This window comes from Manis javanica, chromosome 3 (genome assembly GCF_040802235.1).
Source record: "Manis javanica isolate MJ-LG chromosome 3, MJ_LKY, whole genome shotgun sequence".
NCBI classification, from domain to species: domain Eukaryota; kingdom Metazoa; phylum Chordata; class Mammalia; order Pholidota; family Manidae; genus Manis; species Manis javanica.
The window spans coordinates 149,187,611-149,204,195 of record NC_133158.1 but is presented as its reverse complement, the minus strand read 5'-3'; the positions used below and the strand labels follow the sequence as shown (position 1 = coordinate 149,204,195).

Genomic DNA, 16,585 nt, shown 5'->3' with positions numbered 1-16,585 from the left:
TCCCCAGCCCCTTGCCAGGGATGTATCCCATGTCCATCATCATGCCTTGGGCGGGGGTGGAGTATTCATTAATGAGTTTGAGGCCTAAGTCTCTCATGACATCCCTCCCCCATAAATTGACCGGTAGAGGGAGTACATAAGGGGTGACTGTACCCTCTTGTCCTTCAGGGGCTCGCCATTTCAATGGTTTGGCACTAATTGAAGGGCTTGACTCATATCCTAAACCTTGTAATGAATGTGAGGATTGGGTCACAGGCCACTTGGAGGGCCACCAGGTTGCAGAGATAATACTTTTATCTGCTCCAGTGTCTAGGATTCCCTCAAAGCTCTTTCCCTCTATTTGAAGAGTTAATTTTGGTCTGTCTGCTAAATCTAATACTATGAAGGCTGAATCCCAGTCAGAGGAGCCGAAGCCCCTTTCTCCCCTCTCCGTGTTGGTAGCAGGATAATTGGCGTGGAGACTAGGTAAAACTAAGAGCTGGGCTATGCGGTCTCCCGGGGATATAGGATAGATTCCTCTGGGAGCCGAACACATGATTTTTACCTGTCCTTCATAATCTTGATCTATGACTCCGGGATGAACTACCAGGCCTTTCAATGCAGCAGAAGAGCGCCCTAGGAGTAACCCAATGGTATTTGGTGGTAGGGGGCCTTTAAAGTCTGAAGGGATAGGCTGAACTCCCATCTGTGGAGTCAACACTATTCTGGTGGTGGCACGGATGTCCAATCCCGCGGAACCTGAAGTGGCTCTCCTTGGGGGGCCTGGTTGTTCCCGAATGACACTTGCGTGCTGGTTGCCCCATATATTTGCGGGCCCTGGTGACGGGGGCCCCTCTGGGCGTTTTTTGGCAACTCTAAGGGTTTCCCTTCTATATCTTTAATAGACCGGCACTCATTAGCCCAATGCCTGCCTTTCTTACACTTAGGGCACAACTCAGGGGTCTTTTGGGTTGTTTGTTCTGAAGCTGGGCTCCTACACTCTCTCTTTATATGTCCTAATTTCCCGCATTGAAAGCATTTGATACTTCTGTTAGTGATCCTGGCTTGTTTGTGGCTCTGTAATATGGCCGCGGCTAGGCCCGCATTGGTGAGTGGCCCTCCTATTTCTCTACAGGCTTTCAACCAGGCATGTATCCCTTTTTGTTTCCAGGGTGTTATCGCCTGTCTGCATTCCTTGGTACATTGTTCAAACACTAATTGCTCCACTAGGGGCATTGCTTGTTCCTGATCTCCAAATATTCTGCCTGCGGCCTCTATCATACGAGCGACAAAGTCAGAAAATGGCTCGCTCAGCCCCTGAATAATTTTTGTCAAATTGCCTGATACTTCTCCTTTGTTGGTGAGGGCTTTCCATGCCTTGGCGGCGCACGTGTTTATTTGTGCATATACCTGTAAGGGGAAGGCGGTCTGGTCGGCTACCCACTGTCCTTGGCCCGTCAGCATATCATATGACCATGCAGGCTGTCCTTCGGCCGCGTTTGCGCGTGCCTGGGTCATGCTGATATCATGCCACAATGCCTTCCATTCTATGTATTGCCCCATACTAGAAAGGCATGCCTTAGTTACATATTGCCAGTCTGCGGGTGTCATGGCTGTCTCTGTTAATCTCTCAACTTGTGCTATGGTATAGTTAGCACTGACTCCATAAGCCCGAACGGATTCTGCTAACTCCTTAACTTGTTTATGGCTCAGGGGCTGGTGAGAGCGTACACCGTTATCCTCAAATACAGGAAACATTTGTCTAATTGCCTGAAGAGTATCTGGGTGGCAAAAGGAGAGTGCGCCACTCACATAAGGTGGCGGGGCAAAGGGCGTCGGGGGACACCCTGCTTTCATTTTTTCCTTGGTCCGCTTTTCAACTTTGCTGGTTCCCTTACTTCTACACTCTGCGGTTTTATTTTCTTCCCCTTCCTCTGCGGACGTTAATTCCTCCTCAGATTCCCTATTGGAGAGTTGGAGGTCCCTCAACTCTTTCCAGGGGTATTTACTATTTTCTCCGAGGCGATTGTCACTCGCTTCTCGGGGCTCTTTCGCTTTTGCCCTAGGCGGGCTTTCTCCCTCACTCTGAGGTTTCTTTACCTTCGTTTTTGTGGCCTTTTTTCGGCCGCGCGCGCTCTCTGTTTCCCGTTCCGTTTCTGACATGCTCTCTTGGATATCTGTCAATGCTCTCTGACCTTCTTTTATTACCTTTTCACATCTCTCATCTTGCAGACAAGCTCTAATCAGTTTCCAGAGGGGCCTGGTGCCTCCCCTCAGGCTACCCTCCTCCTCCTCTCTATCAAGATCTTTCCCCAGTTTGTCCCAGCTCGGGATTGAGAGGGACCCTGAACAAATGAACCAGGGGGCCACACGGTCTATCTCCTTCACAAAAGATCCTAAGACTTTGCTGGAGACCTTCAAGTTTCACTCTTTGAGAGCTGTCTGCAGCGCCGTGACTAATGACGGTGCATTCCCCATGGTGCCTCCTTATTTACAGAGAACCATCAACCATTATCCTAAAAAGCAGGGGCCTCTCGGAACTTACCCCTCCGGGCTTTCTTCTGACCTGCAGTTCTGAATCCTCTCCAGATGTCTGAAGGGTCCTCCCTGTGCCGGTGATGTTCTGGTTCCCGGGATTCGGCACCACTTGTCGCGTGCCCTGTCCTCGCCGGCAAGAACAGCATGCAACAACAGCAGGATTCTTCTGCAGAAAGCTTTATTCTTCAGCTCTTTGTGAAACAAATGAGTTGGGCAGGACCCAGAGGGGAAGGAGAGGCTTGCTTATATAGTTCTCATGCTCTGACCTGGTTGGTGCGGCTCCATATGCCTTATTAGCATAACCATTTGGTGGGTCTCATTGGTCCTTATGCCAAGGCGCAATTAGCATGTAGTTTAGTGGTGTGGGATGATTTGTCATTAGGAAGTTCGGGGCCTTCCGGCTGCCCTGCATGGGGCGCTATTTTCTGAGCACGGCTGCCAACAATAATTAGCAATGTGGAGCATCTTTTCATGTGACTGTTGGCTAACTGAAGTTCTTCTTTGGAGAAGTGTCTGTTCATATCCTCTGCCCATTTTTTAATAGGGTTATTTGCCTTTTGTGTGTTGAGGCGTGTGAGTTTTTTTTATATATTTTGGATGTTTACCCCTTGTCAGATATGTCATTTACAAATATATTCTCACATACTGTAGGATGCCTTTTGTTCTGTTAATGGTGTCCTTTGTTGTACAGAAGCTTTTTAGCTTGATGTAGTCCCATTTGTTCATTTTTTATTTTGTTTCCTTTGCCCAAGGAGATGCATTCAGGAAAAAGTTGTTCATGTTTATATTCAAGACAATTTTGCCTATGTTTTCTTCTAAGAGTTTTATGGTTTTATGACTTATATTCAGGTCTGTGATCCATTTCGAGTTTACTTTTGTGTATGGGGTTAGACAATAATCCGGTTTCATTCTCTTACATGTAGCTGTCCAGTTTTGCCAACGCCAGCTGCTGAAGAGGCTGTCATTTCCCCATTGTATGTCCATGGCTCCTTTATCATATATTAATTGATCATATATGTTTGGGTTAATATCTGGCCTCTATTCTGTTCCACTGGTCTATGGGTCTGTTCTTGTGCTAGTACCAAATTGTCTTGATTACTGTGGCTTTGTAGTAGAGCTTGAAGTCAGGGAGCATAAACCCTCCCAGGTTAATTCTTCCTTCTCAGGATTTCTTTGGCTATTCGGTTTTTTGTGGTTCCAAATGAATTTTAGAACTATTTTCTGTAGTTCATTGATGAATGCTGTTGGTATTTTGATAGAGATTACACTGAATCTGTAGATTGCTTTAGACAGGACGGCCATTTTGACAATATTAATTCTTCCTATCCATGAGTATGGGATGTGTTTTCATTTATTGGTAACTTCTTTAATTTCTCTCATGAGTGTCTTGTAGTTTTCAGAGTATAAGTCTTTTACTTCCTTCGTTAGGTTTACTCCTAGGTATTTTATTTTATTTTTTGATGTAATTGTGAATGGAATTGTTTTCCTGATTTCTCTTTCTGCTAGTTTATCGTTAGTGTTTAGGAATGCAACAGAGTTCTGTGAATTAATTTTGTATCCTGCAACTTTGCTGAATTCAGATATTAGATCTAGTAGTTTGGGAGTAGATTCTTTAGGGTTTTTTATTACAATATCATATCATCTGCAGACAGGGGCAGTTTAACTTCATCCTTGCCAATCTGGATGCTTTTTATTTCTTTGTGTTGTCTGATTGCCATGGCAAGGACCTCCAGAACTATTTAGAATAAAAGTGGGGAAAGTGGGCATCCTTGTCTTGTTCCTCATCTTAAAGGAAAAGCTTTCAGCTTCTCGCTGTTAAATATGATGTTGGCTGTGGGTTTGTCATATATGACCTTTATTATGTTGAGGTACTTGCCCTCTATGCCCATTTTGTTGAGAGTTTTTATCATGAATGGATGTTGAATTCTGTCAAATGCTTTTTCAGTATCTATGGAGATGATCATGTAGTTTTTGTCCTTCTTTTTGTTGATGTGGTGGGTGATGTTGATGGATTTTCAATGGAGGTTGTTATTTTTATCTCCATGACTCCTGATGGATGCATTGCACTTTAGGTGGTATGCTTTTATATTGAGAGTGGTTTAAAAATTACTCTATTTGAATAATTGATAAAAAATATGACCCATAAGCCCAGGCATATGACATAACTAGCAGTCTAGACCATGTATTCTTTTAGATACTGGGATTGAGGTCATTCTGCAATCATCTACCTTCAGCCAAACAGCAAAAAGTCCAATGACAGCTGTCAAAAGTAATGGTCTGTTGGGGAAACACTGGTGCGTCCACTTTCTCACTGGGTCTATGCTGAAGCTGAAGAGCCATCCTGTGCCTGTTGCTTCACCAGCTGGCTGGTGCGGTCGCGGTCCATCCTCACCCAGGAGCAAGGCAAGGGGCTTAATTTTCAAGGCCACCCTCGTGGTTTGGTCCATTTAACAACCAATTTATTTGTTTGGAAACTGGAAATCCTCTTGGAGTATTCATCACAGGCAGGGCCTCTGTGGGTCAGAGCTGGAGCGGTGGAGGGAAAGAGAAGTTCCTGGTTGTTTGTCCTTCAGGCTCCTCCACACACCTCCAGCCACATATGCCAGGGCCCCCACGTGGTCTGATTAAAGTGGGCCAGCAGCTGGGGAGTCACAACCCTTAGACTGTAGCAAAATCTTGGTAAAAGTTACCGCAAAGACAGTAGCTCCACCTGTTAGGAGTATGTTAACAGTGTTGCTGCATCATTAGAGACTTAGGAAAATGATTAAAATCATAAAGCATCTATATAACATATTAAATAATCACTTTATATCTTTTGGCACTACAAATAACTTTTCAAAGGCTGAAGAAAACCCAGAGGGACAAGCTGATGTGAAGTGGTTTGAGATTTGAAAACAGCTAAAAACAGTATTCCAAATGAATTTGAGAGTTAATAGAGACAGTGAAAGAATAAAAAAAGGAACTTCATCCTGTGTGTTTGATTATTAAACAGAGATGCCTTTTTCTAAGGTCCCAGAGTCCTGCCTTTCAAGTTGCTGAAAAGCTCCGCGCGTTCCAAGCATGGTCCTCTGTGTTTGCCCCCCAGGGAAGGGCTATGGGTGGTGTGGGGTTCACTGGTCCGGGCAGGTGACCCACTGGAGACACACCCAAGGCCCAGCTGGGGAAGGCATTTCTTCAGTTCGGAAATCAATTAAACCACTTGGCCAGCAAAGACAGACCTTGACTTCCTTTGTTAAGGGAAGCCTTTCTTAAAAAGATAACTTAGTATGTCTGTGCTTTGGATCTCATATGACTTTAAGGATGAAAAAGTTTTCAACGCTTTGGAGAGTAGGGCTTGTCCGGATTTTCTAGAGAATTCTCAGAAACAGAGGTCTTCCTTCACCATTTTTCATTAGCAATTGCAAAAGTGCTGTTGGTTTTGCTTTGTGTTTCCTTTTCTTTGTGTTTATAAGGATTGTTTGTTCTTTACGCAGGTCTTGCCAACATATGAATGCAACTTTTCCTGACTGTCTCATTCATAATTTATGTCATCTTCTCTACTTGTTGCTGAGATTATTCCGGGAGAGTGGGGAGTAAGCCAGTACTTGTTACATCAAGGCTCTGTCCTTGCCTGAGACATTTGTAGCATTTGTTCCACCCTCTGGCCTTTTGATCTTGGCATGACTGAATAAATATTCATTTCCTCCATCAGAAATGTTCTCAGAATATCTAGTTATGCCACCCATAAGCCCATGGGTATGACTCATATTTATAGTTCTTTAATTAATAGCAAGAGAACATTCCAGAAGGGGCAGAGGAGCAGATGTGTCCTTGGGTACAGAGGGAGTGACTCCTGCACTCTCCTAACCTCCCACCAACTCAGTTACAGTTGGAAAATGAATAAACAAATACTTTTAAGCACACAAGGCATAAAATGGCATTGGTGTTGAAAGAAAATATATTACAGCCAAGATGCACTTTACTTTAAAGGAAAAACACAGTTGGCTGTTTTAAAAGTCTAGCAAATTGTTACATGCCGTGTTTGGAAATGTGCAGGACAGCTCTGGACTGCTTCACTTTGAGCAATCAGAGTTTTAGTCTCCATAGAATGTTTTCTTTGCTTCTAAGATTTGCAAAATGTATAGGTGAGCATAAGCTTCTTAGGTTTCCTCTCTTCTATGTTATCTGTGCTTAATATGGTCCATTTGCAAATGAGTTGAGAAAACAAGGCTTTGACTACTACTCTGGCCTTGAATAACTACAAAACTTGAGTCACATGTCTTTTGACTACTTATGCTTTGGGTTGAAAAAGAATGAGGTTCATACTTAAATGTTTACCTTCTTTGAAAAACTGTTGTCAGTAGAGGCCAAGTGGGGGATACACCAGATGCAAAATCAGCTATAGGAGGGTGCAGCTGTTTGGCACAAAGACAGTTCAATTCTCTATGATAGGGCTGTGAAATTGTGGAAGAACAGATCAATAGCATTGATTACATAAAAAATGCAGAAAATCTCACCAAAAGGAAATGGGGCAAACAGTTCATGAGCATCTGTGATGTGCCAGGCGCCAAGCCAGCTAGCTATAGAATATGAGGAAAGGGCCCTTGGGTGTTCTACAGAAGGATGGGGCTGAGGAAGTATCTGAGTAACTGACTGTGTATCTCAGTTTCCTCAGGATCAGTATTATGTCTGCTGTTCTGGCAAAATTATGAATGGTACCCTTTTTAACTCTCAAGAGTTTCTTGTTTAGAAAATAAGATATGTGATGACCCTAATTACAGGTCTGTAGTCCAACTCCCTCGTTTTCTCCTCAGGTGTAAAAGGAGACTCCCAAAGGTGAAGTGGTTTGCCTACATTCACACAGGAAGTGAGTTCTTGCCAAAGCTGGGACTACACCCTGACCCTTTTGAATCCAATATTCTTTCTAATAACAAATTTTAATTTTCTTACTGAAAAGCTGCCCCTCAGGAGCCTGTTCCACTGCCATCTTGCCACTCAGCTTAGTTGGTCTTGATCTGGATCTGGAAGGGACACCAGGAAACAAGTTGCTATGAATTGTGGGAAAATACTAAAATGTGGATTTTTTTAAAAGTCCATAGACTGTAAAAAGGAAGAAGATAGGAAAACTGTGGAAACCCAGATGGTAAATTTAGGGCATCATATGGTTTGAAATATTTTCTAATAAACTGCTGAATAGACACCACATCTCCAAAACTACTTTCTGCATCAAACTTGTTTTTTTGTTCCTTTGCCTGTTTCTCTTGCTTCCTGTAAAGCCCTCTTCAGATCCGCTTGGATTGCCGAAGGTCTCGCCTCTCCGGGCCCACATCAAGCCCTTCCTCTACCAGGAAGCCTCTCCGTGCTGATGTGCTCTCCTCCCTGAGAATTCCGCGTGCATCCTGTGCGTGCCACTCCTTAGTTCATTTTCTCTTTATGTTTTCTGTCTTGCTTACCCTCCACCGTGTTACTCCTGACTCCCAACCCACCCCTAAGTATCTCCTTCTCTTTATAGCAGCATTTCTCTAGACAGTAGCCTTCACTTCTCCCTGTTAATTCAGTAAATTATTACTGCGCACTACATCCTTCAGATACTATTCTAAGTGCTAGAATGTAGTAGGAACAGAACAGAGACCAAATCCCTGGCCTTTGGGGTCTCTGTCCAAATGAACAGCCTGTGCCTGTATGCTTCCCGTCCTCTTGGAGGGCAGTGAGCTTTTGCTGGCCTGCCTGGGCATGTGGCTTTACTGAGCTGGGTCAGTGGGAAAGTATGTCTTCTTGGTCCAGTTTTAAAAATAAATACGCAGTGGAGACAGTAAAGCCAGGTGATGTAAACCAGAGTGAATGTGAAGGGTCAGGGTTAGGATATGGACTCTAAATTAGCACAGGAGGACTTCTTTGAGGTGACATTTGAACTAAGCCTTGGGTGACAACAAGAAATCCACCCCTGGGGGAGTCAGGGTCAGAGTGTCACAGGCAGAAGGAATAGTGAGTGCAAAACTCCTGAGCAAACGATTTGGACGTCGTCAAACTTGGCCCGGACATAGTGAAACTGGCCAGACCTGAATAAACCAGGGGGAGAGTGGATGGTCAAGAGGCCAGCAGAGGCCAGAGCAGGTTGGAGCGGAGCTATTCTAGGGCAGCCTGTGAGCTGTCAGCCCTCAGACCATTACTGGCCCGGCACGAGGGAAGCAGTTAAAACTGACAGCGATTTGCCATTTGTGTAGGCATCAAAGCATGTGATCATCTCAACAGTAACTCATTTTTACTGTGTTCCTGAGAACACTTGACCTACAGTGGGTTGGGGAGGTAGAGGCGAAAACTAGTTCTTCACCAGATATTTTGAGAAGCACTGATGCAGAGCCTTGCAAGCCGTACTGGGAGTTCCTGGAAGACGGGAATGGGGCGGAAGTTTCAGTGGGGAGGGCACATAGGGTCCTGTTGTGGTGGTCAGGGGTCCTGCTGGTGGCTTGGACCATGGTCCCAAGAGGGCGTGGGGACATATTTTGGAGGCAGACACAACCGGTACACCTTAGGGACTGGATGAGTTGAGGTGGCTGTGAGTGAAAGAGGGGAATCTGTGGCGCTGTGGATTTTTGGCTTAAGCTGCTGAATTGCCCCAAACAGCTCCAGCATGACGTCTTACACCACTGCCCTGGTGAGGCCACTCCATCAAAAGATGAGCAGTAGCTTTCTAATCACCACATCCTGTCTTCCCCTTTCTTTACCTCCTGTATCATTTATTTGTCGACCATCCAGCTCTCTCACACTAATCCCCATTTTGAGATTTTTCTCAACCTGTTAGCTGTGCCTAGTTTTCCTCTTCACTTTCCCTTCTGGAATGCAGCCTGTGAAACCAGTCATTACCTCTTCGCCCTGCTTTCCCTCACACATTTCTGTAAATGGTACCATTAATACCATTGCGAGTTATCCAGTTTGGAGACTTGGTGTCATTTCTGATGCTTCCAGGTCTGAAGAGATTCATCATTGACTGGTTCTTCTTCTACTAAAGTCTATCACATCTTTTCACACATTTCCATTCCACTACCTCCTTCCTAGGACAACCCACACATCACTTATCACTTATCTTTTGAGCCCCTTGGATATTGATTGCCTCCTAGCCATTCCCCTTCTCTCCAGTCAGTTCTGCACAGTTTTAGTACTAATCTCCATACTTGGTTTCAGTTTTTTCCTTTTCTCCCTTTGTACATAGCAGGTTCCTAATAAATATTTTCAGAGTTAACCCACAGTTCATGTAATTAGCTCTTCTATATCCAAAGCCAAGTAGAATAGTGCCCCATGTGGGGAAATACAGCCGCCTCTCTGTCAGGCTGTGTGACAAGAACTGTCCTGTTTGGCTGCTGGAGCAGGTTTTCTCTAAGTTTCACTTGTTTTTCAACATTTGCTATTAAGGATGTACTTAAGCTTTTTTTAGGATGTTCATCTAAGCCATGTACCCTGCATTTTATCTGTTTGCCATGAAAGATATTAAGCCATATTGTTAATGAGACAGTAGTCTGTGAGAAATACAAAAGCTTATCCTTGGTAAAGGGACAAAGGAAGAGTGTTTTACTGCTATCAGCTTTTTCCCCCACGCCTTTCAACAAGAATGTGGGAGCCAGAGAGCCCCCTTTGTCTGCATCCATGGAAATGAAGCACAGACGGCTGCAGCTGGCACAGACAAGAAGCTGCAGCAGGGCGCTCCTTGGCTTCCTGGCCCTCCAGTGGAAGCGGGATGGCAGCTGGGTCCTGTATGTGCCATGAGGGACATCAGGAGGTGAACGTGATGAATGCAAACTTTGGTTACCCATTATGTGGACCTATTGTATATGATCACCTCAAACCGTAATCAGATACCCTTCCCCATGTTTCTCTCACAGAAAGACTTAGAGCCTGATGAACGTGGCTGGTCCTGTCAGCCATCCAGACAACCCATTCCTGGGCCTCCTGATAAAGGGCCATTGTTTGCAGGGAGGCTTGTGTGCTCTTCCTGCTTCTGTTAATGATTTAATTAACAACAGGAAGTAAATGGGATGGAATAAAAGTGTAAATAATATGTCTGGCAGACTCTTATGCTTCAGTCTTTAAGAAAAATTCACAATATGGAGAGAACAATTCATATGGAAAAAATATATATTTATTATAGGCTGTAGTGTTTTTTCCTCATTGAATCCAGAATCCACATCCAGTAATGAGCTTTTACATTCCTACTGTGCCCATCAGTATGTGATCTTTTGTGATCCTCATCACCAACCTCAATGAAACGGGAGCAGATGAACATATGCATCTTATCATCTTGCAAACACATAATTGACCAATTTTAGGTTAGTTCCAGGATTCCCGACTAGATTCTAGGTTTACTTAGCTACTTGATGTGATAAATGAAATAATTGGTTTAACGATATAACATGTCACAAAATCTGTGTTTTAGAGCGTTTTTAGTGGTAGTGGCCTATGGGGATTTTTTTTGCTTTGGTTACAGTTAGATCAGTTGAACTGGTGTCTAGCTTTGTAAGACTTTGTCGCACAGCATTCACAATGACATATTCTCCCCTGGGGGTTTTCTTTGATGGATCAGTTCACTGAACTAGCCTAGCTGAACTAAATGTGTGAAGGAGAAAAAACAGCCATCTTCAGTCTGACTCCTTTACAAAGGCTTGAAGGGCTTTATTCCCAAGCAGGGGCATAAGAGTTTCAAAAGGAGCCCTAGGTAAATATGTAGGCCGTGAGAAGGAGCACAAGGGTTCTGGCCAGATGCTGTTGGAAGAGGGATACAGGAAGGTTAAACAGCAGCTGGCATCTGTTCACTTGGATTGAAACATCAGGAAGACCCCTCCACCCCTACCCAGCGGAGGGCGCTCCATCCTCTTCATGTCCTGCCGCCTGCAGTCCTGCCTCTGTTTCACAACCCACTTTCCATGTTCTCAGTATGAATCTTTCTTTTCTAGCAGATGCCTGGAATTCAGTGAGGAGTCCTGTGTCACTGTATCTTCAGCTTTTGTGCAATTAAGTTCCAATCTACCGTGCCTAATCAGTCACAGGAGAGGCAGGACAGGGTGCACCACAGCTAGCTGCTGAGAAGGGAACTGCACCTGCCTCCCTTCATGCCATGCAGAGAATGTGGGGCTTCTGAAAGGACTGCAGATCCTTCTGTTCAGAGCCATTTTGAACTCAGTCTGCTTTCCCTCCACCAGTCAGATGTGCTGTAAGCAGAGCTATTACAGCATGTTGCCTGTACCCTCTATTGGACTATGTGTGTTTTCTGCTCTCTCTGCTCCTTCACATTAAGGGCTGTGATGAGCAAGAGGCCCTGTTTCATTCACTTTGCAGGCCCAGCAGGGCTGAGCAAAGGCAGGTGCTCAGTGAATGATGGTTGAAGGAAGGGAGTGGTCAGGTGTCTTGGAAGTCGATATGCCCCAGGCCAGTAGTATTTACTCTAGCCCTTTAGGCAAAGGGAAAAATCTATGAGCTATGTGTGGAGTGGATTGTGAATTCATGGGGATTGTTTCATATTGTCCCTGTACAGAACAGCTGTCTGTGAGCGAGCCCTGGACTTGATATCTAAATGTAATAATGGGTATGCCTGTGCCCTGGTTTTTCCCATTCTGAGAATTCCATCTCACAGTGACTGAGTGCTTTCTGCTTCCTGGTGGGAGGGAGCCCCTTGGCAGAGTTTTTGGAAGCCCTGGGAAGTCGTGCGGTTTGGACGGCATCTAAGAGGGGGTGGCGCTGACTCAATTGAAGCCATTTCAAGAAGCAGCTCCTTTCAGCAAGGGCAACAAGGAGTGTCTTGTTCTGTCCTCTGGAGTCCCTGTGAGGGACCGCCGTGTCTAAGGGATGCCGGTAGCATCCAGGCAGCATGCCACAGGGGCGAAAGACTTCATCAGGGACTTCTGGGAACTGGTTGCAGGGTGGGGCTGCCTCTGCAACTGGCCACTTGATGCCAGAGGCGAGCCATGCTTGGCAAGTTGTACACCAAGTGCTGCAGACAGCAATCAGGGCCATGGAAAGAGGCCGTGGTAAGCCCGAAAGGAGTCTGACTTGTTTGGGGATGGCCTATAGAGTCACAAATGGATCATTTTAGATTTATCTTGGTGAGCAACTCTTCCATCCGTAAGTATTATTTAGTTTTCAGTTGCCTTTGTACTTTGGAAATTCCAATTGAGCTTCAATAAAAAAAAATAGTCCTTACCCAACAAAGACATGATATAAAGATTTAAGTGTTTGCTTGGGATTATTTTAATGGTGCTTGTGCTGTACTTGTTCCTTATAATACCACCTTATGCCTTAAAACCCTTTGTTCTATCTGAGGGACAGTTTATAAAAGCAAGACAGGATCATCCATTTCTATATAAATTGTAATAATACTCCTTGACGCACCAGCTCTATCAGGGCCTGGCCTCATTTTGTTCTTCAGGTATGTCTGTTTGTCAGCACAATGCAGTTTCCCCGTTCCTTGCCTCTCTCTATTTCTATATTAAAGAGATATTAAGATATCTCTATAGGAACTATTTTGTAAGTACCTGCTAGGGAACACCAGCTCTTAGATCCCAGACTGCCTGGCTTATATTCTGACTCCACCCCTTAGCCGTTTCACTGTGAGCAGGTACTTAACCCTCCAAACATCAGCTTCAGCCTCTGAAAAAAAAAAGAAGGAAAAAGTAATGGGTATTTTCTTCCCCCAGATAATTGTAAAGAGTAGATTAGTTCTCTGAAAATCCCTGACTGGCACATAAATGTTCCCTAAAACTATTTAGAATAATACCCAATTCCTGCCTGCCTGGAGTTTATGGCCTGGTAAGAGGAACAGATAAGTCCATAAATGATGAGGGGTCATTGAGGATTCATTAGGTCAAAGAAAGTGTACTGAGCCCTTGTTACATGCCAGGCAGTGTTGTGGAGGTAATGCAGGGAAGCAGACAGATAAGATGCCTGCCTTCATGAGGCTGACAGCTGACCAGCAGTGTGATACCCTTGTGGCGAGGGGTGTGTAGGGTCACGATTATCAGACTGGATGGGGATGGAAGTGTGAGTTCATGTGTCAGATGAGGCCCCTTGGAGGTGAGGCTTGTGTTTTCAGTATTAAGTGGATGATCATTGAACAAAAGAAGTCAGATACAGAAGTGGACATACTGTAGGGTTCCATTTTTGCAAAGTACAAGACAGACAGACATGTGATGGAAATAGGTTGAGGGAAATCAGAATAGCAGTTACCTTCGTGGGAGGTCATTGATTGGAAAGGAACAAAAGGGAATCTCGTGGCATGTCTTTTTCTGGATCTGGCAGCCCATGTACCTAAGGAAACACTCACAGGTCTCTGTACATGTACAATGAGTGCAAGGCTTTATGTTACATATGTTCCTTGGTAAAAAGAAATGTAAATAGTGATAATGAGTGGGCATAGGTAGGTAAAAACAGGGAAGGTCGTATTTGAGAATAAGAAGAGCAAATAGAAAAGGGTGTGGAACAGCGTGACATGTACCAGTGCTATAAGCAGCTGGCTCTGCCTGGATGGAAGGGTACATGTGGGGCAGTGAAGATGTGTACCCTTAGGTTCAGGCTGTGAAAGGACGACAATAGATTTTCACATCCTGGGCATAAAGGCGTCCCTTCTTAAGAAAGGGTGGCATAGCACAAACTGACCTTGGTTAGAATCTCTTAGCTCAGAACTGTGTAGTCTTTGCATTCTTCACATGGACTTTTGGGGGATTACATGAAACAATGATGTCAAGTGCTTGTATCTGCCATGGAGGATGAGTTTCACAAATGCTTCTCAAGAGAATAGTGTGTGTGTGTGTGTGTGTGTGTGTGTGTGTGTGTGTGTGTGTGTGTGTGGTTTATTTAACCAGTTGTAGTCCTTGACTTGACTAGTCCTTATAATACTTGACTTTCCAAATCAAAAATTGGGGGGACTGTATTATGAAATAGTGCTTGCTGATTTGAAAATTTTGATCCTTTAGTTATATAACTATTTTGTTACATGTAATTACAGCTTACTATTATATAGTCTTGGTTGTTCTTTTTCCCTTAATTTTCCCCCTAGTTGTATTCATTAAACCATTTTAAGCATTCGAGAACAGTCTAAAAAAGTTCAAAGATTTCTATTTCAATAAGGCTCATATTTAGGCATTACTAATTGTATGAGGAACTAAACAACTTTAAATATGTCAAGTTTCTCATCTTTTCCAAAAAGGTTTTAGTTTTGGGGGAGGGCAAGGAGAGGGAAAAAGACTGAATTAGTAGGATTTTTTCTGAAATAAATTTACTTTTTTGAAATGTTGAACATCAGGTTATGAGCATACTAAATATCTTTTGTGATTACAGTGTGTTAGTGTAATCAGTTCTTCATTAAATGTTAAGCTGTCATAAGAGAAATTCCATTTACCCAATGAATTTAGCCAAATTCATTCACTCTTTTGGCAATAATGACTTGTTTTCAGCCTAGATTGCCCATATTATTTTTTTTTAATAACTCTGCCCCTTGCTTTGAAGGCAAGGCCAGCCCCGTAACTCTCTGGAGAATCTCTCCGGTTTTCTGGGAAGGGCTTTGCAATGTAGAACATACTTCATTCTGTGTCTGAACACGTTGAGTCTCACAGTTGGATGTGCCCTGTGTGTTTTCAGGAGCGAGCGAGCCCGCTGGATAACTGCCCTGGGACACAGCAGCGGGAAGCCGCCTCCAGACCGAACCTGTACGTACCCCGCGGGCCGTCTGTTCTGGAACGTGGCGGGCGGCGCCCCCTGCTGGACCCTGGGTTATGGTTAACCACCACAACCCCCGCTTTTTAAGTTTCCTCCAACGTTTTCTTCCTGCTGCCCTACTTGAGAACTGTGTGATCCATGCTTTGGAAATCAGGGGGTCTGAACTCAAAGCCAAGGTGCAGTTCTTGTGTAAATGTGGCATCATTGCAGAGCCTCCCCAAACCTGTTTGATGATCTGCCAAGCCAGGTGCATCATTTTATACAAGGTGGAGTTATTGTGAGGATTAAGTTAAACAGGCTGTGTTGAAAGCCCTGCATGTACTGTAAAGCTCTTAAATTTTTAGCTGTTGTTAATGGACAGTAACTGCATGTGTAATGCATACTGAGCCTGAATCTAAGCTGTATTCGTATACTTAAAGAAGGTGACTTTACCATTCCATTTGACCTTCTGCATTGAAGTGATAATATTAAGAAACATAGTTCATTCTTCTAGGGAAACAGGAAGTGGCATAGTAGACGGTCCTGCCCTATGCTTATTAGCTCCTTCACTTGGATGTTGTGCTTCTTTGGATGATTCTAGCCGGAAGGTCAAATCCAAAGAATTAGGGCAGCAGAACTGGTTACCCTGGAGTGCTCAGAAATGATAGCTTTAAGCTGAGAGCCAAAGCTGAAGCGATTATTTTGAAAGTTCCCTAAAATCAAGTTTTATATTAAAAAACATGTTAGGAAGCCATTTGGCATCAGTCAGTACCTGATGTTGCTGAAGTTAACATTGTTTTGTTATGATTCAGTGCTTTGGGGACCTTTAAAGGCTCTCTTTTTCTGGCTGGTGCTCTTTTTATTTCTACACTTCCCTGGCAGCTTTCATGTGCTGCTCCCAGGGGGCGGCTAAGAGACCAGGATATATTGCAGATTTGATTGTCAGTGGCATTGACTTGGCACATTACCTACTCTGTCTTGCCTCAGTTTCCTCAAAAAACAATGGCTGTTTTCTGCTCCATTGAGTGACATGACTGATGACTCCTTATCAAGGCTGTTTTTGAGGGGAATCGTACATAAAAGGCCTCTCTCAATTGATTCTGAGCTAAAATTCTAAAGCTCTTTGCCAAGATAGTTACTGGGAAATATTTCCTACTTCTTGATAGAAGCCTAACTTGTATCTGTCAGTGCCCACCCTGAACTGCACAAAAAGACTGAGTAAATGTGCACTGTCAATTTGTACGTTTTGTTTTCCCTCTGCTCCTGAAAGCTCAGTATGTCCCTTTTCCCCACCAGCACTGACCCAGGTGGAGATCATTAGGTCATTTACTGCCAAGCAGCCAGATGAACTCTCCCTGCAGGTGGCAGACGTGGTCCTCATTTACCAACGTGTCAACGACGGTGAGTGGGC

General features: G+C 44.1%; 2 protein-coding genes across 29 annotated transcripts in view; one reads left to right on the top strand and one right to left on the bottom strand.

The window, feature by feature from the left end:
• LOC140848477 (uncharacterized) overlaps positions 1-16,585 on the bottom strand; it is a 103,322-nt gene that overhangs the window by 50,237 nt on the left and 36,500 nt on the right. For 13 of the 28 annotated variants that reach the window (XR_012129421.1, XR_012129422.1, XR_012129425.1 and 10 more), the window contains 2 exons: positions 13,017-13,131; positions 7,447-7,517 (listed from right to left, as the gene is read on the bottom strand). The exons of 1 other annotated variant lie outside the window; for it this stretch is intronic. The gene's annotated coding sequence lies outside the window, so the exon portion shown is untranslated. Of the gene's footprint in view, positions 1-6,834; positions 6,951-7,446; positions 7,518-10,610; positions 12,550-13,016; positions 13,132-16,585 lie in introns of those variants that run through there. 14 more of the 28 variants (XR_012129433.1, XR_012129426.1, XR_012129427.1 and 11 more) reach the window with 7 other exon arrangements.
• Positions 1-16,585, top strand: part of ARHGEF26 (Rho guanine nucleotide exchange factor 26) — a 126,634-nt gene that overhangs the window by 107,296 nt on the left and 2,753 nt on the right. The window contains exons 13-14 of the mRNA XM_017668217.3: positions 15,118-15,185; positions 16,471-16,575. Of these exons, the coding sequence (XP_017523706.2) occupies positions 15,118-15,185; positions 16,471-16,575 (173 nt within the window). The remainder of the gene's footprint in view (positions 1-15,117; positions 15,186-16,470; positions 16,576-16,585) is intronic.